The sequence below is a fragment of the Diabrotica virgifera genome, chromosome 3 (genome assembly GCF_917563875.1).
Source record: "Diabrotica virgifera virgifera chromosome 3, PGI_DIABVI_V3a".
In the NCBI taxonomy this organism is placed as follows: Eukaryota; Metazoa; Arthropoda; class Insecta; order Coleoptera; family Chrysomelidae; genus Diabrotica; species Diabrotica virgifera.
The window spans coordinates 74,205,579-74,229,325 of NC_065445.1; the positions used below are offsets into that span (position 1 = coordinate 74,205,579).

The 23,747-nt window shown below is 32.5% G+C and overlaps 1 protein-coding gene across 2 annotated transcripts in view; it reads right to left on the reverse strand.

The window, feature by feature from the left end:
• Nucleotides 1-2,445: 2,445 nt before the first annotated feature.
• The window catches only part of LOC114337097 (Bardet-Biedl syndrome 1 protein), a 113,005-nt gene continuing 91,703 nt past the window's right edge, over nucleotides 2,446-23,747 (reverse strand). For both annotated transcript variants that reach the window (XM_028287478.2, XM_028287476.2), the window contains 3 exons: nucleotides 6,686-6,813; nucleotides 6,470-6,604; nucleotides 2,446-2,763 (listed from right to left, as the gene is read on the reverse strand). In XM_028287478.2, the coding sequence (XP_028143279.1) occupies nucleotides 2,566-2,763; nucleotides 6,470-6,604; nucleotides 6,686-6,813 (461 nt within the window). In that variant the 3' untranslated portion in view covers nucleotides 2,446-2,565. The remainder of the gene's footprint in view (nucleotides 2,764-6,469; nucleotides 6,605-6,685; nucleotides 6,814-23,747) is intronic.

Consider the following 23,747-nt stretch of genomic DNA (forward strand, 5'->3'; position numbering starts at 1 on the left):
CAAGTGATACCACCCCAGATGGCTTTTTCGATTTCAATGAACCAGAGTATCCACCTAAAGACACACGAAACCAGTATCAGTCTCAATCAACTGAAAATGAAACAATCAAAACAGACATGCAAAATAGATCTAGAACTTATTAAATTTCTAGACGACAAAAAAGTTGTTTAAATTTGTTAAATGAGTTTCCTATATAAAAAAAGTTTTTCTAAGATACAATACATATATGCCTTCTTCTGCGCCTGTGGAACGCATATTCTCTTATGCTACAATAAATAATAGCCCTCGAGGAAATGCTCTAACTGAAGAAAACTTTAAAAAATTAGTTATCTTAAAAGCCAGTAAAATTAATCAGTGAGTGTGAGTGTGGTATTAATCGATGAGTAATTTTCAAAATTCTTATTTTTTGATTTTGGAATTGTACGTTATTTTAAGTTTTCATGACTCGTAAATATGTTTAGAGATGCAGAGATATACCTTCTTACCTTTTTTTGGGTTCTATATTCGAATGTACTGGAAATAAGTACCCGAGAAATTCGGGTAATTGTACTTTAAGGATTGTACTTTGAGCAATGTATTCGGTACTCTGTACTCGTTCCTCAAATATGAAAAGTACTCGGTACTCTGTACCCGAGTACAATTTATCAGTACCCGGCAGTGGCGTGCTGGAACTTTTCAAGCGGCCCGGTGATTTTATAGAAAAAAGCGGCCTCCCATCCTCATTTTACCTTCCACTATCAGGATTTTTTACTCGTTATTTATATAACAAAAACAAAAATATAAATTATTTTTAAATCAAATATAAAATTCTGAATTCAATGAAATTTTTTTAAATTTTCTGTGTTTTTATTTAAGATTACAAATAATATATTATCACATGAGTGACAATATTGTATGCACTTAATATGAATTTTTTGTAATTAAGATAAAAATAAAATAATAATTTTTGAGGAAATTATTTCATAATTTTTAAGCTCATACAAAGCGTCCTTTTCTATAGCCATTAGCACAAATGTTTCCTAGTGACCTTGTGTAAGTACTAAAGACCGATTTTTGTATGTATTTCAATGTTGAAAAACTTCCTTAGCTTTTGATAAGCACACTGATATAAGTTGTGCTTATGCAAAGCAGCGTAACAACGAGCTTTATAATCTTTACACTTTATAGTACCACATGGAGGTGAAGCTTCCACGGTATTAGGTCTGGATCCCGCGTATGAAAAAAAAGTTGATTAATAGCAAGCTGAAAATTTGTTAATAGTTTAAGGGTGTCTAGTTGAACAAACTTTGATATATGGGAACCCTGGAACAGGGGACGTTTTAACTGTGGAACAGGTTAAAAATTTGGAACGGTCAGACCACGAAAACGGCACATGTATTTTGTCCGACAGAACAGACTTAAACTCTCCGAACAGAGATTAAACTCTCATGCAAAAATCAGACCGCTATTATTATCACCAAATGGGCGTTTTAATGAGTGGAACATGTAGAATATGTCAAATGACAGGAATTATGACAGGTGATAAATAGCAGTTTGATTTTTGCATGAGAGTTTAATCTCTGTTCGGAGAGTTTAAGTCTGTTCTGTCGGACAAAATAAATGTGCCGTTTTCGTGTTCTGACCGTTCCAAATTTTTAACCTGTTCCACAGTTAAAACGTCCCCTGTTCCAGTGTTCTCATATATCAAAGTTTGTTCAACTCGACACCCTTAAGCTATTAACAAATTTTCAGCTTGCTATTAATCATCTTTTTAATCAGCTTTTTTTTCATACGCGGGATCCAGACCTATATCAACAACATTGTCATTTGTTACTTCATGTTCATTATTACTTAGATTAATAATATCATCTTTCATATTTTCTGTAGACTGAACATATTCATCATTATCTTGATCTTCTATAATTTGAGTATTTTGCAATATCGTATTTTTAATACAATCCATTTATCAGCAAAATCAATGAGTTCTTGTCTAATAATTGCAGTCGCAGATATGGTAGGATAAAAGTCTCTTAACTTTTCAGTGAATGATTTAAATGCCGTTAAAAGTTTACCATTTTTTATTGTATCAAAATTTCTAGGATGTAGATGACGATTTGTCTTGATCAAATCGTTTTTCGATACTTTTAATAATTTGAGTAAGTTTTATCATTAAGTTTCTCATATTTGTGGAAAGCTCTTATGCAAAAACTTTTTCCATTTTTATATTATGCAGAATACCTTCATATTTATTAGCTGTTATCTACGTATCGTTCGATTAGAAATAAAAAAAAAATTGTTACATATAAAATTTTTTGTGAAAAATTCTTATTTGACCGGCCTCAAGAGGCCGCGGCCTCTCGTTGATTGCACCGTTTCATTTATATGGCCAGCACGCCGCGGGTACCCGGCCCAGCTCTGGTTGTAACTTCAAATAACAGATTGGCAAAAAAATCAAAGGGTTTAATATTAATTAAGGTATTAATTTTTAATAAATATCGGTGCTAATTTTTACATTAATAAAACAAAACAATACACTAAGTAACACCTTTTTGTTAAATCTGACTTAAGTTTATGCTTCTATCGTCTTCACACAAGTGAGCTGTCAGTATAAGGTATAGCAACAGTTGCAGTTAACAACGGTTGGGTTTGGGTTTTATTTTCATTCATTATAAAAACTCGGATGACGCACATTTCACCAATTTTTGAAGGAACTTGACCTTCGTTGATAACTTCTTGGATTCCAACCCTTGCTTTATATGAAGATACCGGCAACAAAAGAGGAATCTAAAATGCAAATAATTTATTATCATAAGTATAATATGTATCATGTTTTAGGAAAGTAATAAAACAATTTATTAATTTGAGAAGAGTTTCTGCTTTGTGGATCTGTGGTATGATTAGAACATTGCAACCATAGTGCTACCGCTACTTCTGCTCGTGTGATGTCAAAGATTTCACTTCAAAATCAAACCAGATATTAGTCCTCTTCCTCATGAAGTAGAAACGCCTGTGTAAGCACGTTAGGAAAGATATCACACTCAGATGAACATGAAATACTATCTCAAGATGATCAGGACTCAAGTTCTGACTTTGCAGATGACACAAGACTAACATTGTTCTCCCAAGAAGTTTATTGTATCGAAATTAAAGGTTTAATAGTTCCATTAAAAATTCAGTATGAATTCACCCAATGGAATCTTTTTATCGTCGAAACGCAGCTTAAAAGCAGTTTTACTCCATAACGGTGGTGTCTATGCTTATATTCCTGTTTGATAATCTGTGTACTGTGTACCTATGAGAACTTGGTAATGATTCTTAAAAAGCTCAAATGTGAAGATGATTGGTAAATGCCGTTGATTTTATTTCTTTTATGGAGTAGTCGAGGCCGAAAAAATCACTGACTAATGGAGAGTTGGAGGCCAAGAACGGTTACCGTTTTACAAAACTTGGGTGTTCTGCAAGAAAACTTGGTTTCACCAGAAAAATTGTCCTTTTTCCTCTTCATATAAAGCTAGCTCTATACAAATATCTCCCAAAAGCGAAGAATGTTTAAAATACTTGGTTCAACAGTTTCTAGGTCTATCGGAGACGAAATTAAAGGGAGGTTGTTGAGCCAGATAACAGAAGACGTCTAGCAAATCAAGAGTTTGCCAACACCATGACGGATCTCAACAGAAAACGATAGTTCAATTTAAGAACGTCGTGAACAAATTTTTGGACAACAATAAAATAAGGCTACTGATTACAAAAATATAGTCAAAAGAATGATAAAGGCTTTTCAAGACATGGCTTGTCTCATGAGCCTAATAGTACATAATATTTCACTCCCACCTGGACTATTTCCTGAGAATTTGAGAGCTTTAAGTGAAGAACAAGAAATCATTTCCATCAAGATATCAAGGACATGGAAACAAGATATAGTAGCACAATGAAGAACAATATAATACATTGTGACGAATAGCTGCAAACAAAGTTAGGATAGCCATGCTGATCTACAACATCCGGAACGGATAGACACCGTAAGAAGACGAAGGAGGAGTCTAAATTTTGTCTTAATCACAAAATTTTAGTCCAAAGTTTGCAAAATACACTTTATTGTATATTCACCACAGATAAATCAAAGAGGTGAATTTCTGTAGTTTCCCCAGTCGTGTTACGAAGTTATATGTATAGGGGAGTGCATTTAGATTTTCACTTCGGAAAAAATCAAACAAGATAAAACTTCTTGTCATTTCATTAAGACATGTTTAATAAACAACATATCAAAAAGTTCTACTCGAGAAGTGGGTGCTTCATTTTTTATTAAACAAATGAACAGCGAAGTTAGATGTTTTTTTAAATAACTCTGAAAATATAATCTTTAGAAAAAAACTGACTTGACCCATTGAAAAATTCAGAAAATTTTACAAAAAAAACCTTATGTAAAGATTTTTCTAAAATTAAATCTCTAGCTTCTGTAATTTTTTATTTATAACGCTAAAGTCACACTTCTCACACACATTGGCGAACTGTAAACTAGTGTTGGAAGAAGTGCACGGTTGAGTTTTGTTAATGTAATTTTTACACTAATGGATCACAAGAAATTTTACAAGTAGGACATGAAAGAAGATGAAATGATTTATTTTATGGTTGTAATAAAAAGAAATAAAATTTATGGACATAAGTACGGTGTGGGCGGAAAGTGAGCCTTACATGAATTTTGTTTAAAAATGATTTAAAAATGTGTAACTAATACAATTTTACTTATAAAACTCTCAAATTTGCACAACTTACCTCTCAATCATTTTACTAAACGATGTTTCATTCAAAAAAAAAAAATCTCAAAAATTTAATTCAAATAATACGATGTCTCAAAAAATGTAATTTTTGAAAACTTCGTAGTTTTACAGAATTCCCACCATTTTAAGACGGTATTACTCAATTTTGAATAAATCTAATACAATTTTTTTGATATTTCTTTAGAGCTTAGGATGTAATCTTTAAAAAACACTAAATTATTTTAGTTTAAAAATGAAATAAACAATTTCTTTTTGAGAAAACTAAGAAAGATAACAAAAATGTAATACAAAAACGGAAAATTGCCAGCTGAAAAAATGTATATACAGAGTGATCAAAACTTTTTTCTGTAAAACTTACCTAAAATACATTTAATAATAAGCTTCAACAATAATAAATGTTCAAAAAAAAATTTTTTTTAGCTCATACAGTATGTCTTCGTAACTTGGAACCTATTGATAACTTTTTTAATATAAGTTTCACGAAAAAAAGTTATTCTTTATAAAATACTCTGCATCGTATATGTCATAAGATGCAACCATCAAATATCAAATTTTGTTAATTTTGTACGAGATATGTCAAAAATATGAATTTCACTCAAGAGTAAAGTACCTTTATATTTCACAATATCGAAAATTTTTATAGAGAAAAGTTGTTTGGAATTAAAAACTATGTTCCAATATGTAAGTATATCCTTCTAATCGAAAATTTGTTTTTTCTTAAATATTGTTACAAATTAATTATACCCATCATTAAATTTTCACTTATTATTTATGATAACTGTTTTATTATTAATTTTATGAAGAAAGTTATTCGTCATAAATAGCTGTGCATGGTCTAAAACTTAATATGCAAATATAAAATATTATATTTTATCAATATTATACGAGGTATGTAAAAAAATTTTATTTCGCGCAATAAATATGTACCTTTATAGTTCACAATATTTCGATTAGAAGAGTGTAATTGCATATTGACACATCGTTTTTAATTCTGAACAACTTTCCATAATAACAATTTTCAGTATTATGAAAAATATAGGTATTTTACTCCTAACTGAAATTTTTATTGATTGACATATCTTGTACAAAATTGATAAAAATTGATATTTTATGATTGCATTTAAAGTTTTAGAATATGCAGAGCCTTTTACTAAGAATTATTTTTTTTAGTTATGTAAACAAACACGTTTTATAAAAAACATTCGGATTCTACAACTACTTTTTAAGGATTTTTAGGAAAAAATTCGCCATTTTGAATCCGCCATTTTGAATTTGCAAATTGTAATGTCAGATTCGGGTTCAGCATAATCAAAACTAAAATAAAAATATTTTTTATCAAAATAAAATGTTGAATTCACCCATATTCTTAACATTATTTATACAAAACAATTGTTATTGTTTAAACAATTAATAACAATTAGCGGCGCAATTTGTGAGTAGAACTTTTTACTTTAACATAATTATAAACTAAAAAAAAAAGTTTTAGAAAAATATAACCTTGTTTGATTTTTTCCGAAACATTGTATTTTTTCGTTCTAATTGCACTCCCCTAGTATACAAAATTATATCTAATAGTATCAACTTATTAAGTCAAAGACTTAATCCCATATAAATATCTTTGTTTATATGGGATTAAGATAGAAAATATTTTGGGGAATATTACTCAATCAAAATTATTGAATAGTATTTTTTAAATAGTATCTAAAACTTACCAGTATTCTATTTGTTGAACAAATGTAATAGTCGGGCTTTGTGTGAAGTATCATACTAATACCACTTATAGGCTTATTGGATTCCAAATTTTCAAGAGTAAATATGACAGTAAATTTAGTTCCTATACCTCGAACCTAAAATATGCATTGAGTTTTTTAGTTAGACTTAAAAGGACTTTTCGAATGGAAGAAATATTTTAAATATTATTTATTTACCTGGGCAGATAATTTTAGTTGTCCCTTAAAATTTGCTATTTCGTTTTCATTTGATTTATACTGTAGAAGTGACTTAGCTACATCTAGCCTCAATTTCAACAGATCCTTTTGAAAGCTTTGATGAATCTCTAAAATAATGATATCACAGTAAAGCAAGTAGTCCCTACATTATACAAATTACACTGAAAGTGTGAATTTAATTTGAAAAATTAGATATTTAGGTATTTGGAAAAACCTCAACATACAATCGGTTGTAAAGGAAGATTCAGATTAATTATTATAAAGGGAAAAGAAACCACCTTATGCTCAAAAAGTAAAGCAACTGAGAAGGTAGAAGTGAAAATCATGTGTGTGTACTTTGTACGCACGTAAGAAGTTATACTTTTGTTATATAATTTCAACGAAATAAATATACTAAACAGTTTATTTGTATTTTATTTAAATATTAAACTAATTTTAATATTTACCTACAACTTTCAAATTTTTTTTATTAAAGCAATACCAAAATAAAAAAAAAAAAGAATATGAATTGTCCGGATTCGAAGCCGGGACCTCTCAATCTCTGGTCGAATGCTCTACCAACAAAGCTATCATCCCTCTGTTTACGTGACATTTCGGACATAATTACAAATCACGGTGACAAATAGATCAAGTGAAGTATAAAGATGTTATAATAGATTATACTTATTATCTTACTCCCGAGGAAGACAAATCCAAAGACACAAAAATTATAATAAATAATATATTTCCTAAAAACACTAATATATTCTTTTCATACCTTATTTGTGCTGATACAAACATAACTTGAAAGATTAGCAACGAACTCCATACTGTCTGTGTGCGCATGCGCCCAGAATAATAAGAATTTACTCTCAATCGCGCCTAAAGAAGTATAACTTCAAAAACCAAAGCTCCAGAACAGTATAAGTATCACAAAGAGTAAGAAATAAATCAACAAAACTACATATTAATGAACTAAAAGATCTTATTGTCTTCATAGATCTCGAAAAAGCCTACGACATAGTACCTTTAAAATCGCTATTTAAAGTCTTGACAAAAATGGGCCTAAAGAAAACGTAGGTATATCAGACGTAAATCATCATCACTGGCTTTACAACCCATGGTGTCTTGCTGGTCCGGAATCTGCTTCCATTCCTTCCTATTCTTCGCCTTGGTTTTACAATTTCGAACACTTAACACTCGTAAGTCGTCTTCCACCTGATCCTTAAATCGTGCTCTGGGTCTGCCTCTTCTCCTCACTCTATCCGGTATTTGGTTTGTTATAAAAATGTGGCTTTTGACAAGCACAACATATGACAACTTCAACCTAGATAAAAAAGTCAAAGAACTAGCCGGAATAGGAAATAGAAGAACCTCAAATACTCGACAAAATGGAAATTTTATAATGGAGACAGAACGAAAACTATGACGATGAAAGAGTATATCGAGGAACTATTTCATGACCAGAGAGAAGCTAGTACATCCGTAGATAGCCAAACGGGAGATGTAGGCCCAGAGATAACCAAATCAGAGGTTAGTCAAGCAATAAACTCTATGAAAACCAATAAATCTGCTGGTCCAGATGAATTGTCTAGCGAGCTGATAAAGTTGGTCAACGAGAAAAACCTGGACATAATAGTAGAACTGTTCAACGCTATCTATACTACAGGAATCATCCCTAGAGAAATGTTGACATCAGCCTTTGTGTGTTTGTCAAAGAAGGTGAATGCAAAAGAATGCAGTGACTACCGAACCATAAGCTTAATGTCACATACCTTGAAAATTCTATTGAAAATTATCCACGCCAGAATACACTCTAAACTGGAGCTGGATATTAGTGACACTCAATATGGGTTCCGCAATGGTATGGGTACCAGAGAGGCATTATTTTCCTTCAACGTGCTTACACAGAGATGTTTGGATGTTAACCATCCTCTTTACGTCTGTTTTATAGACTACAATAAAGCGTTTGATAAAGTAAAACATGATCGACTCATGGAAATCCTAAAAAATAAAAACCTAGATGAAAGAGATTTAAGACTAATAACACACCTCTATTACAATCAGCGAGCAATAGTAAGAATTGAAAAAGAAACATCTGAAAAAATGGAAATAAAGAGAGGAGTCAGGCAAGGCTGCATACTATCACCTCTATTATTTAACGCTTATTCTGAAGAGGTAATGCGAGAAACTCTGGAAGATGAAATAGTCGGCATAAGAGTAAATGGAGTCTTAGTTAACAACATCAGATATGCAGATGATACAGTCATAATAGCCGATAGTTTACAAGACCTGCAAAGACTCATGAGTAAAATAGTAAGGTGTAGTAGGGAGTACGGACTCTCTCTCAATATCAAAAAGACGAAGTTTATGAAAATTAGTAAAAACAACCATAATACTAACGAAATCTTGATAGTCGAGGGCCAGCAGATCGAAAGAGTAAAAAAGTATACTTACTTAGGAACACTTATAACAGAAATTAATGACTACACTGCAGAAATAAAAGTCAGAATCGAAAAAGCACGTTCTAATTTTATAAAAATGAAAAAGGTCCTATGTAGCAAAGATTTAACATTAGCTCTTAAAGTACGCCTAACAAAATGTTACGTCTACAGTGTTCTATACTATGGAGTGGAATCATGGACGTTAAATGTAGAGACAATGAGACGACTTAACGCCTTTGAAATGTGGACCTATAGAAGAATTATGAGGGTTTCCTGGGTAGATAGAGTTACAAACGATGAAGTACTGAGAAGAATAGGCAACGAGAAGGAAGTTGAACTTACAATTAAAAAAAAGAAGCTACAGTATCTCGGACATGTGATGCGGGGTGAGAAGTATGGCATCCTACGACTCATAATGCAGGGAAAGATAGATGGCAGAAGAAGCATTGGAAGAAGACGAATTTCATGGTTGAAGAACCCGAGAGAATGGTTTGGATGCAGCTCAAAACAACTATTTAGAGCTACTGCCTCAAAAATTATAATAGCTATGATGATTGACAACCTCCGCAGCGGAGATGGCACCTGAAGAAGAAGACGAAAAATGTGTTTTGACGGCTCCATCTCGTCCATTCTCTCTAAATGACCCAGCCACCGTAGCCTGTTTTTTTTTGAAGGACTTACCAATACTAGGTTTACTATAAAAGCAGTAAGGCTAAAATTATAGCGCATACGCCATAATCCGTTTTCCTGCAAGCCTTTAGGGCGCTTACCAGAACGTACTGAATATCTACAGGAATCCACTAAGTACCGTAAAGATGAAAAATTTATTTTCAGAATTATTTCGAGTAACAAAGGACATAAACAGAGAAGTTGGCTACAAAAATGTTCAGGTATGGGAAACAAAGTCTACGGGAGCTACTTGACAACATTATTCTTCGCTCATGATCAGGTAACAATAGCAAACTGTGAGGAAGATATTGTTTACATTAAGTCACTGGCGAAGCGTCCATATAACCACTGTTACCATTGGTAACAGTTAAAAATCTTGCAAATCAATATTTTATGACGATGAATAATTCCATTTACCAATATTTTTACCAATAGAAATATATTATTATTAATATGAACGAGAAATACGGCGATACCGTATAATTTTCAGGGGCAACTCCGAATTGCATGAAAATTTGGATTTAGGTTCTACTTAACCTCCACTTCAAAGTTGAAATTGTGCCGTTGGTTGCTTTTACTTGGGGGGTGGCAGTCACCCCTTCTCGGGGGTGAAAAAACATACGTCCAAGATAAGACCAGGAACGGATAAATTGACTAATTTTAAGCAACTTTTGTTCTATAGAGTTTTTTATGTAAGTCAATACTTTTCAAGTTATTTACGATTGAATATGTTTATTTTTCGACAAAAACACTATGTTTTCAGACGGTTTTTCGCAAATAACTCAAAAAGTAGATATTTGATCGAAAAAAATATTCTTAGCAAAAGTGTAGCTTATAAAAAACCTAAAAAATTGGTGTATCATCAGTAAAGTCTATCAATAGAGTAAAAACAAAGTTGTAGCTCATGAAAAATACGTTCTTATTCGTCTAATACCAAATCGAATATTTCAAGGTAAAATCACCGAAAAATTAAGCACTTTTCGGGAAAACCCATTGAAACTTTTTTAAAGTGTTTATAAAAATATTTATTTTAATTGTCTTTAAAAATTGTTAGCATTAAAAATAAGAGAGTTATGCTCAAAATAAAGTTGGCCCTCTTTTTTTGGTAAAAAAAAATCATGAAAATCTCCCCGTGTTTAGCTCCCCAAATGAAATTAATCGTTAGGTCTTTACAAACAATTTACTTACTTATTTATTTTTTATATGATCTGTCAGTCTCACTGGTTTAAAGTGCTTATTTTTGAAAGGGTTATAGTTAAAAAAGCTTGAACGGGTCACTAATCACGAGAGTATGCAAATTTAAACAGCCATATCTTAACCAAAAACGGAAAACAAAATCAAACTAGCATATTTGTAATAGCAAAACCTACATATCTTTAATCTTTAAGATTTTTTTATCATTAATACTTTTTAAGTTATTTTAAAAAAAGGGAATTTTTCAAAATTTAAAAAAATTGTTTTACTATAAAACCAAATTTTTTCAAAAATAAGCACTTTAAATCAATCAAACTTACATATCGTATAAACAATACACATACAGTTAAAATAAATGGTAAAGCGGTAACGATTAATTTTATTTAGGCTGCTAAATAGAGGGAGGTTTCACGATTTTTTTTACCAAAAAATGGGGCCAACTTTTTTTTTAGTGTAACTCGTTTATTTTTGATGCTAGAAACTTTTATAAAAAAACAAATATAAAGCTTTTTCTTGATACTTTAAAAATGTTAATAAGGTTTTCCCGAAAAGTGCTGAATTTTTTGGTGATTTCGCGTTGAATTATTCGATTTTGAATTAGACGAATAAGAACGCATTTTCCATGAGCTGCAATGTTGCTTTTACTCCATTTATAGACTCTACTGATACACCATTTTTTTTCGTTTTTTTATAAGCTACACTTTTGCTAAGAATATTTTTTTAGGTAAAATATTTACTTGAGTTATTTGCGAAAAACGGTCTGAAAACGTAGTTTTTTTTGTAGAAAAATCCACATTTTTAATCGCGAATAACTCGAAAAGTATTGACTTACGTAAAAAACTTTATAGAACTTTATAGTTGCTTGTAATCTGTCAATTTATCCATTTCCGAACTTATTTTAAACACGCGTTTTTCACCCCCGAGAAGAGGCAACTGTCACCCCCAAGTAAAAGCAACTAACTGCACAAATTCAACTTTGAAGTGGAGGGTAAGTAGAACCTAAATCCAAATTTTCATGCAATTTGGAGTTGCCCCTGAAAATTACACTTCAAAACGGTCATTTCTTGGGCTATATATTATGTGTTAATAGTACCTAATTCAGTAAATAGCCAACTACTCGTAGACACACGAAAATATTGGCGAGTTTATATGACTTAGTTGCACTTTATTATACACTGTTACCAGTCTCATTTGTGGTTACAATGGTTTTATCCTAGCTGTCGCTCGGGACCGGCTAGTGTCTGAAAATTTTGAAGGAGCGACGGCGTAAGTCCGTAAGCGCGCTGTGTATATTAGTAGCCCTGTTACCTGATTTAAATTTGGTTACAGTAACTATAAAAAGTGTGCGTGCAGTTAACCATGGATGAGTGTCGCTGCGTAATCGATCAACTACTTGAAAAGTAATTCTTCTTGTATAATTTTGAAGAAAAAAATGAGGTTATTGAAAATGAAAGACCTATTTTAAACAATTTAAAAAAGGAATCAAAAAAGTAGTTCGATATTTTAAATTTAGTTGGGACAGTGAAAATCCTTGGTTATGTGGTTGCAAGAAAAATAGAGTATATTGTTGGCCATGTCTGGTTTCTGCAGAAAAATGGATGGACCAGGTTCACGATTTAAATAGTTTTAGAGTTTTAAAAAGGAGACATGAAATTTCTCCGTTACCTACATGTAAGATGTACATATACCCAATTTGATTCAGTTTGGCAAAACAAGAATCGAAAGTTCTCTTAACCAAGCTTTTAAAGCAAATATTGCTAAATATAATGAGTTTGTTAAAAAATAGATAGGTATATATCCTTAGCGGATAGTGATGCGCAATACATAGCCTCTCCTATTCAAATGTCAACCTCACCTGCCCGTGAGATGATCTAGATCATGATCATCCGGTACATCTTGCTAGATAATAAACGTAAACGAGGCGCTGACGTCCGAGTGATTGCCGGTATAAGCAATCCCCCACTTACTGACCAACAGCTTCGGGTGGAAGAGTCGGTAAGTGGAAGGGACGAGCCGTTAAATACCGCTATGAATTCCACGATTTTATTGGTTAGAACTACCCACGTGATATCTGTGTTCGTATTGGTCAGAGTGACAATCAGCTGTTAGACATCATTATGTGATGGAATTTTTATTTTGTTGTAAATAAATATATTTATTACTGATAATTTGTATAAGCAAAATTATTGTACTGCACCTACAGTGACTCACAGCCTCAATTCTGAAATGATACAGTCGATACTCAATAAAACTGTAGCTTGTGTCAGTGACTCAATATTAGAAAAAATTACATACTGAAAGTAAGTTTCTAAATAAGTCCTCTAAAATAGCATAAGCTATGTTTTGGTTTTCAGATATACCATATATACTTAAATAACAATAATCCTTTAATTATATTGTGTATGATTTTGATATCAGCTAAAATTAATAAAGAAAACAAAACTCCTTGTTGCTTATTTCTTTGGCTGATAGATTTATTTTTTGCAGTTCAGCTATGTCGATTATTATTTTGTAATATCCCTCTAATTGTTTCAGGGTTACATCTTTTCCAAACTGTCTTTCCACCTCATCTCTCAATTTTGGTGCACTTTTTTGGGATTATTTGCTATTTCTCTGACAATACATCTTATTGTTCGTCTGCTATAACTTTTCCCATGCGTCACGATTCATTTTCAAGCAAATTAAGTCAAAACATTAAGTGAAACGAATGTCGATGTGTATATACATTTTGTATACTGTATACTATATACTACACACATCAGCGTACATTTCACTTTATGTTTTGACTTAATTTGTTTGAAAATGAATCGTGACACATGGGAAAAGTTATAGCGGACGAACTATAGCTATTAGGACTTTGGAGACGGCTGCTCTGAAAAGTTCGTTTGATGTACATCCGTGCAGCGTATAGCATCTCCCTATGCTTCATTTTCCTTGAATCTTTCCCTGCATAATGAGTTGGAGCACGTTGTTTTGGCCCATACATGGCAACATTTTTCTTACGAATTTCTAGTTACATACAACCTATCTTTTCATGTTGTAAGGCCAAACCCAGTTATACCAGGAAATTGGCTCATGCCATAGCATTATTTTCTACATATAAAAACTTAAGAAAGTGTGTCCTTTTAGGTGACACAACAGATCGAACACAACAAGCCATGTGTATCTTTTTCGGTACACAGTGTTGAGGACAGTGTGTATCTTAAAGGATACACTGGCGCTGGGAGTGTTAATTATTGCATATTTGAAACCCAAAACATAGCTTATGCTATTTTAGAAGACTCGTACTAACTTACCTACTTTCAGTATGTAAGTTTTTTCTAATAAATATTGAGCCACTGACACAAGCTAGCTTTATTGAGTAGCGACTGCATCATTTAAGCTGTGAGCCCCTGTATATGTTTATCAGCCGTGGCCTAGCTACACATTAAAATTGTTTCGTTGATCATTCCCTGCTTTGCTTTCTTCAGCGTGCACACTGATTTTTGTACAGCAGCTTTTCTAGCCAATAGTTACTCTTGTTTGTTTTCTAGATTTTTCCTAATCCGGACTTGATTTCTTTTTGGTTAGTTACTGTCTCCCTTCTACAATAGAGAGAGAGAGTTTGGGGCTTATTATTTGTTAAAGTGTTGGAATGCTTGTGGTTTTTGATATATCGATACATTTTTGGCAAAGTAACGTAAGTGACATTTTTGGCGAAAATCATGTTTTTCCATTAAACTAACACTATTATTGTTTAGAAGGTACTGCCAAAGTGTAGTAAGCCTAGAATTACTTTAAACATAATATATGTATAGGCTTACTACACTTTGGCAGTGCCTTCTGAACAATAATAGGGTTAGTTTAATGGAAAAACATGATTTTCAAAAATGTCACTTAGGTTACTTTGCCAAAAATGTATCGATATGTACATACTACCACAACTCTCAATACAAAATTTGATCAAACTAAACTGATAGTGCGACCACTAGATTTTTATAATTTGAACAAACTGCAGTTGTGACGTCACTTCCTGAGTTTGCTCAAACTGTTTGATCAAATTATTTGATAGTGAAACCAGGACTTCAAGGATTTAAGTAACATCAATTTAATTTGCAATAAAAAAGATCATGAAGATTTGACGATGCTTGTAAATACATACACCCGATTTAAATAATTTAAGTGACAGCAATGTTTAGATTGTCTTGTCAAATGCAACAAATACATGCAACAAAAAGTTTAATCAAAATTTGCATAAAAAAATTGATGTGTTTTAAAAGTTTCAATATGTAAAAACATTGAACCACAGAAACGGTTTTTCTCCACAAAGAAACAAAAATCTTAGCAACATATTAATAAGTGATACGTTTAAAAATCCAAATGTAAATGAAATATGAAATTTCAGACATTTTAAAAGGACACAAGACACAACATGCCCTATATTTCACAAAATGCCTAAGAAAATCATAATTATATAATATAACATATAATTTCCCCTAAATTACTTTTCCCCATATCCAGTATATTTACTTTTATGTAAATTATCTGTTTTTAATTTTCATGCATTTATAATTTAATTTATAAGATCTATTCTAGTGCTGCTGTGTTTGTATTGAACAACTGAAATAAATTAAAATAATATTATTACTATACAATAATTGTTTATATTTTTTATGAGATAAAAGAAATATTTTATTAGACTAGGTATGTACAGTCTAGAAAGAAGACTAGTAGAAACGAATAAATAGTGTTTTTTTAATCAATACTGTTTTTCAATATTGATTTTCTACCACACTTTTATTTCTATCACAAAAATTGTCAATTATAAAATAAACAAGAAATATTTATCCGTTATCCTCGGTCAGCAGGCTTGTTTTCTTGAAACGACACTTTGCATACAATATTGGTATTTAAATATCCCGCTCTGTCATTCTTAATCATTTGACCAATACGAACACATATATCACGTGGGTAGTTCTAACCAATAAAATCTTGGAATTCATAGCGGTTATTAACGCCTCGTGTGGAAGGGCACCTTCTTGGTGGAGATGCATAAGGCAACGGGAAACCAATGCATTAAAGGCTCATAGAGCATCCCTAGTTAATCATCATGACTAACAACATAACCAAACACTCTACTGATCATGAAACTCGGAAAACAAGATCCGGCAGAGGAGGAAACTCACAAGACTGCAAGGCCTCCCCGGTCGTCAACATGCGAAAACCTTGCAAAGTAGCGACGTGGAATGTTAGAAGTCTACATCAAGCTGGAAAAGTACATAATGCCGTTATTGAAATGGAAAGGCTGAATGTAGACATTTTAGGAATCAGCGATGTCCAATGGCCCGACTCAGGAAAGATGAAAATCAACAATAAAACAATATACTATTCAGGAAGTCAAGACGGTTCACACAGATATGGTGTCGGGATAATACTAAACAAACACATGGATAAAGCTGTAGTAAATTTCATTCCATACTCCAACAGAATTATCCTCTTACAATTAAATCAGAATAAACCCAAATTAAACATAATACAAGTTTATGCTCCGACTGCGGACAAACCAGAGAGCGATATTGAAACTTTCTACGAAGACCTAGACAATATTTTAAAATCCATTAAAACGCAGGATGTTACAATTATAATGGGAGATTTTAACGCAAAGGTTGGAGACGAAAAAGTAGAAGAATGTACAGGAGGATATGGTCTGGGCAACAGAAACGAAAGAGGTGACAGGCTTATCGAATTTTGCCAAAACAATAATTTTGTCATAACTAATACATTGTTTAAAATGCCAAAGAGAAGACTATATACCTGGAAGTCACCAGCAGATCAAGAAGGGAGAATTGTAAGAAACCAAATAGATTATGTATTGATTAGACAAAGATACAAGAACGCAATTATATCTTCAAAAACCTATCCAGGTGCCGACATAGGATCAGATCACAATCCAGTAGTGACCAAAATTAGGCTCAAAATGAAAATAATAAAACGCAGAACAACAGATGTAAAAATCGATACAAGTAAACTAAGAAACTCACTCATAAAACAACGCCTGACAGATGAAATTAATAACCGTTTAATGAATGTTAAAGAACAAATCCAGCAAAATACTGAAACAGAGACAAAATGGTTATTAATAAAGACAGAAATAGATAAATGTCAAAAAGAAATTCTTACACCAATCAGATACAAAAAGAAACAATGGATGACGGAGGAAATCTTAGATTTAATGGAAGAAAGACGTCAGCATAAAAACAAAGATAATCAGATGTACAAAAATGTGGATAAACAAATAAAATCCAAAATTAAACAGGCTAAAGAACAGTGGTTAAAAGAACAATGCGCAGAAATAGAAGAACACCAGAAAAGACATGATAATTTTAACACACATAAAAAAATTAAGGAATTAACGCAGATCAACAGAAAAAGAAAACCGGGAATACTAAAAGATACAGATGGGAAACTTGTGTTGAGTACTAACGAAAAATTAAAGAGATGGACAGAATACATAAATGAATTGTTCAAAGACAATAGAACAGAGCAGATAGAAGTCGAAGTAGAAGATGATACGGTTTTGAAGATATTAAAAGAAGAAATTAAATCGGCATTAAAAAACAGCAAAAATGGTAAAGCAGTAGGTCCAGACCAAATCCCAGTAGAAAGCTTAAAATGTATAAATGATGAAACCTTAGACATTATCGTAGACTTGTTTAACACAGTGTACAAAACAGGAAACATACCAAAACAATGGTTACTCTCAACCTTTTGTGCTATCCCTAAAAATACAAACGCTAAAGATTGCAGTGAATACAGAACAATATCATTAATAAGTCACATTCTCAAATTATTCTTGAAAATAATACATGGTCGTATAAACAAAAAACTAGAAGAAGGAATAGATGATAGTCAGTTTGGGTTCAGAAACGGACTAGGAACCAGAGAGGCGTTATTTGCTTTTAATGTGTTAGCTCAAAGATGCATGGACATGAATGTGGATGTGCATGTTTGTTACGTTGATTTTGAGAAGGCTTTTGACAAAGTAAGACATGAAAAATTAGTCCAAATTCTAAAGACAAAAAACATAGACAAAAGGGACTTACGAATAATAACAAACCTTTACTGGAATCAAAGAGCACAAATTGTAATAGATAACGAACCCAGTCCAGAAATTGAAATCAGGAGAGGAGTTCGGCAGGGATGTATTATGTCTCCATTACTCTTTAATGCATATAGTGAAGCCATTTTTGAAGAAGCATTGCTATCTCAAAGTGAAGGAATAATAATTAACGGAAGATCTCTTAACAACGTAAGATATGCAGATGACACCGTGATTATAGCAAGCTCTGCTGAACAACTCCAACTACTACTGAACAAAACAAACAATTTCTGTAAGGAATATGGACTAAAAATGAATATAAAAAAGACCAAATACATGATAATAACTAAGAAAACAAACATACAAACAAGCATATATTTGGGAAATGTACCGATAGAAAGGGTTGATAAATACAAATACCTAGGAACCTGGATTTCAGAGAAAAATGATCAAACAACAGAAATAAGGACCAGGATAGAAATAGCAAGAAATGCGTTTGTAAAAATGAAAACAGTTCTCTGCAACAAAGACCTTAGCTTAGAACTGAGAGCAAGAGCTTTGAGATGCTACGTGTTCTCGATACTACAATATGGACTTGAAAGCTGGACATTAAAGCAAGAACACATAAATAAGCTACAGTCATTTGAAATGTGGTGTTACAGAAGAATGCTTAGAATAGCATGGACACAGAGGAAAACGAACACGGAAGTACTGCGAGAAATGGGTAAAGAATGCGAAATAATAAACACAATAAAAATAAGAAAGTTACAATATCTGGGACACGTAATGAGGGGACCGCGATATGAAATGCTAAGACTGATAATACAGGGAAAGATAAGAGGCGGAAGGAGTATAGGAAGAAGGAGAGTGTCATGGTTAAAGAATTTAAGGGACTGGTTTAGATGCAGTTCTATAGAACTCTTTAGAGCAGCGGTGGATAGAGTAAAGATAGTGATGATGATATCCAACCTCCGATTAGGAGACGGCACTTGAAGAAGAAGATATCCTTAGCACACTTATAAGAGATGTTTTTTGGCCAAACAAGAATTAGCGTTTCGTGGTCATTTTGAGGGCGACGACTCTGACAATCGAGGCAATTACAGGGAATTGTTAATATTAATTGCCAAAAAAGATCAAAAATTTTGCCAACATCTAGAAACATCAACTGTTTTTTCTAGAGTTTCAAGTGATATACAAAATGATATTATTGAAGCTATATATACATTTAGCCATATCTTCATTTTTTTACATAAGATTTTTTGCATCTGGTTTTGGTAACACTTTAGAAAAAGTCACGCGTCGCCACTGTACATTCTAAGGAAACTTAAAATATGATCAAATAAACCAAAACAGAGTATGTACTTATGAATAGAAAAAGAAAGGGAAGATCCAGAGTTGCAATTAAGCCAATGTGCAGAATTTAGACAGTAATGTTTCTAATTGTGTAAGAGGCAAAACCAAAAAACCTATATCTGATTTAACAAAGAAAAAAAATTGAGTTATGTCATTTTTCTTGTAAAATAGTGGTCATTTTTAAATTAGCGAAACATACATAGGACACTTCTCGAAATACGACGGTTTTTGTGATAAATAACGATAAGTTCACGTCGAATGTCTGAAGCATAATTGAAAAGTGTCATTGTTAAGGAATAAAAGTATTCATTTTACTCCCAAAGGAATAATGACACTACCGCCATCTTTGGAAATTGGCAGTAAACATCTATGTGACATTTTTCCTATGTGACTCCAAGCATACTTGGGGTCAATTTAATAATAACTGGAATTATGCATTTTTTGAGTAGTGTCACTTTTCTTCCGAATCAGCGATATGTGTTATGAATTCTTTACTTTGTTCCAATCAAATTCCAGTAATATAAAACTGACAATCTACAGAATAATAATTGTAGAGCCAATATTAACTTACGGATCAGAATGCTGGCAGATGCGAAAATCCAGAAATGGATTTTCTCTAAAGAGCGCGTCGAATATCCAAACTGGAGCACATATCGAATACAGAAATTAGGCACGAATCGAATACACAGGATAATTGAAAGAATAAGACAATTAAAATGGTATTAGTAAATGAGATGATACAAAAGAAGTAAGTCTAAAACTTTTAGTCCGGCGATAAAAAGTTTGCATTGTAACTGCAAACCATTGATCTGCAATTGATCTTATGAAGGTGAAGCTGTGCCGTAGATACAATGGCCTAAGACGGCTATCTTGGTTTGAGGTCGTTTCTGACACGCCCTGTACCTCTAACTCTTTGTGTACGACCTTCCTAACTTCATACGTGACAATAAATCACCACTGAATCAATACTTCTAGTTACTCTCGTGGCTACTCCTCTAAAGGGCAAATCGACCTCATGCAAGCCCATTATTTGCCCCTATCAACCTCCCTACGCTGCTGAAATTGCTCGTCTTCTCACTCTACATAATGTCATAATGAACAGATTACGGTAGCACTTCACAATGCATTTTACAATTGTAGCTACAAAACACAAATAGCGCTTACGTACAGAGCGACAACCGAGAAGTGGCGGCTGACCTTCTCGTATTCTGCATTTGTCGCTGTGTATTTTCGCTCAAGGTCACGCGCCAGCATTTGACTAGTCCGGTTATACTTTTCTTGTAATAACAGACAATATAACAAAAACCATGTTATCTATATAATTGAAAAATTGATTATTTTGTGTTCTAACTTAAACAAACGGATGCCTAGAAGTTGTAATAATTTCAGAATAATGGGTGTTCTTTTATATACAGTGCTAGTCAAAAGTCCGTACCCCCCTCGTATCTTTTGAACGGTTATACTTATAATAGTGAAATTTTATAGGGAGAAAATAAACGGACATAAGCTTCTTAACTAGTTATGACAGCTGACGTAATTATGACAGATGACTTTACAGCGCCACTGTGACAGATAATTTTAAATGGGACCTTATGGCAAGTGATACCTCGTTTGAAAGGTATTGAAAATACCTATTCAGTCATACTAATTTTGGTGTTTAAGCTAATTTTGATGAATAAATGAAATAAATATAAAATTGTAGTTCCACATTTAATTAATAAAAATTCAAAATTCCGCATATGATTACTTGTCAAAAAGGTTGACTTCTTCTTCTTCATGTACCATGTCCTTTCAGAACGTTGGTTACCATCATAGCTATCTTAATTTTATTCACTGCCACCCTAAATAGCATGCTTGTATCAACATCATCACACAACAACATCACTTGCCATAAGGTGCCATTTAAAATTATTGGTCACAGTGGCTCTGTAACGTCATCTGTCACTATTACGTCACCTGTCATGACTAGTTAAGGAGCTTACGTCCGTTTATTTCCTCCCTCCAAATTTCACTATTATAGGTGTAACCGTTCAATAGATACGAGGGGGGATACGGACTTTTGACTAGCACCGTATGTCACTTCATCATCATCATCATTGAATGTACAACCCATAGTGGGCCTTGACCTGTTCTAGGATCAGCTTCATTACTTCCTATCCTTCGCCTTGGTTTTCCAATTTCGTACGCTTAACATTCGTAAGTCTTCTTCCACCTGGTCCTTAAATCGTGCTTTTGGCCTGTCTCTTCTGACTCCATCCGGTCTTTGGTTATAAATGTGTTTCGACGGCTTCACGGAAACGGAAATAATATTCGTCCAAAGTAAGTCAGGAAATGGATAAACTGGCTAATTTTAAGTAACTTTTGTTCTATAGAGTTTTTTCACTAAGTCAATACTTTTCGAGTTATTTGGCAGTGAATATGTTCACTTTTTCAACAAAATAACCACGCTTTTAGACGGTTTTTCGCTAATAACTCAAATAGTAAGTATTTTGTTGAAAAAACATTCTTAGCAAAAATATAGCCTGTAAAAAATTTAAAAAAATGGTGTATATATCACGTCTCTATACCTTGTAGAAGCAGAGTTATAGCTAGTGAAAAATAGGTTCATATTCGTCAAATTCCAAATGGAATACTTTAACGTGAAATAACCAAAAATGAAGCACATTTCGGGGAAAACTCATTACAACTTATTTAAAGTGTTTAAAAAAAGCTTCATTTTTGTTTTATAAAAAAAATTTCTAGCATCAAAAGTAAACAAGTTACGCTCAAAATAAAGTTAGTCCCTTTTTGTTTTGGTAAAAAAATCGAGAAAATCACCCCCTAATTAGTATCTTAAATGAACTTAATCGTTACGACTTCACAAGTTTCTTGACTCGTGTATGTATTGTTTATATGATTTGTAAGTTTCATCGGTTCAAAGTCCTTATTATTGAAAATGCTGTAGTTAAAAGGGGTTGAACGAGTCACTGATCACGACACGAATGTATGCAAATTTAGAAACACCAAATCTTAATCAATTTTTGTCTAACAGAAAAACAAAAAAATACATGATATTCAGAAAAGCAATGCTGACTTTTTTTGTTTTTCGAGATTTTTGGTATCTCTAACAATTTTTAAGTTATTTTGAAAAAAATAATATTTTTCAAAATTAAAATTTTTAAAAATTTTACTTTGAAACCAAATTTTTTCAAAAATAAGCACTTTGAATCAATGAAACTTACAGATCATATAAACACAACATAAGTAAAATAATTTGTGGAGCGGTAACGATTAATTTCATTTAAGTTGCTAATTAGGGGGTGATCTTCAAAATTTTTTTTGCCAAAACAAAAGGGACCAACTTTAAAAAAGTTATAAGGGGTTTTCCCCAAAAAGTGCTTCATTTTTTGGATATTTCACGTCGAAATATTCTATTTGAAATTTGGTGAATATGAATCTATTTTTCATTGGCTATAACTCTGGTTCTACGAGATCCAGAGACCTAACGCGTACACCATTTTTTTTACTTTTTTATAGGCTATATTTTTGCTAAGAACGTTTTTTCGACAAAATAATTACTTTTTGAGTTATTTGAGAAAAACCGTCTAAAAATGTGGTTATTTTGTTGAAAAATGAACATATTCACTCGCAAATAACTCGAAAAGTGTTGACTTGGCGAAAAAGCTCTATAGAACAAAAGTTACTTAAAATTAGTCAGTTTACCCATTTTCGGACTTATTTTGGAAATATATATTTTTTCACCCCCAGGGCACAGTATTCGCGGTGTGCAAGTACTTGGAAGGAAAACGAGAAACGACCGTGCGCGAGTCGCGAAGAAATATTGCAACTATCTTAAGTAATTCATATTGTCAATTGAAATTGTCTAATTGACGTATATTTCATACCTTCTGTCATTGAAGCAGAAAAATTATATATTGCTCCACAATATTGATATGATATGCAATTATTATATAAAGGTAAATTTAATTAATTGTATTTTGCTTGCAGTACTGCATTTTAATAACTAATTTTATTTACTACATACAATTGTTTACGTTTGCATAACATAACCTGCATCTTATTTTTTCTTCTTATTATTTTTTTTTGGACTATGGCCTTGACAATTATCCAGCAACCAGGACTAATATAATTGGCCAATATAATTAAAAGTGCGAATAAAAGTACAGAGCGTAGAAATAGAGGTCGCTTTGCCGAACTTGCACGGTCCCCAAATAGAGGTTCCACAGTAAAACCACTCCCCTGTCGGCGCTTTGATCTCAAGAAGTAATACCGGCAGTACGCAATTGGTAATTCACCAGTGGTGGATGCGGGTTTTCCCTGTGAA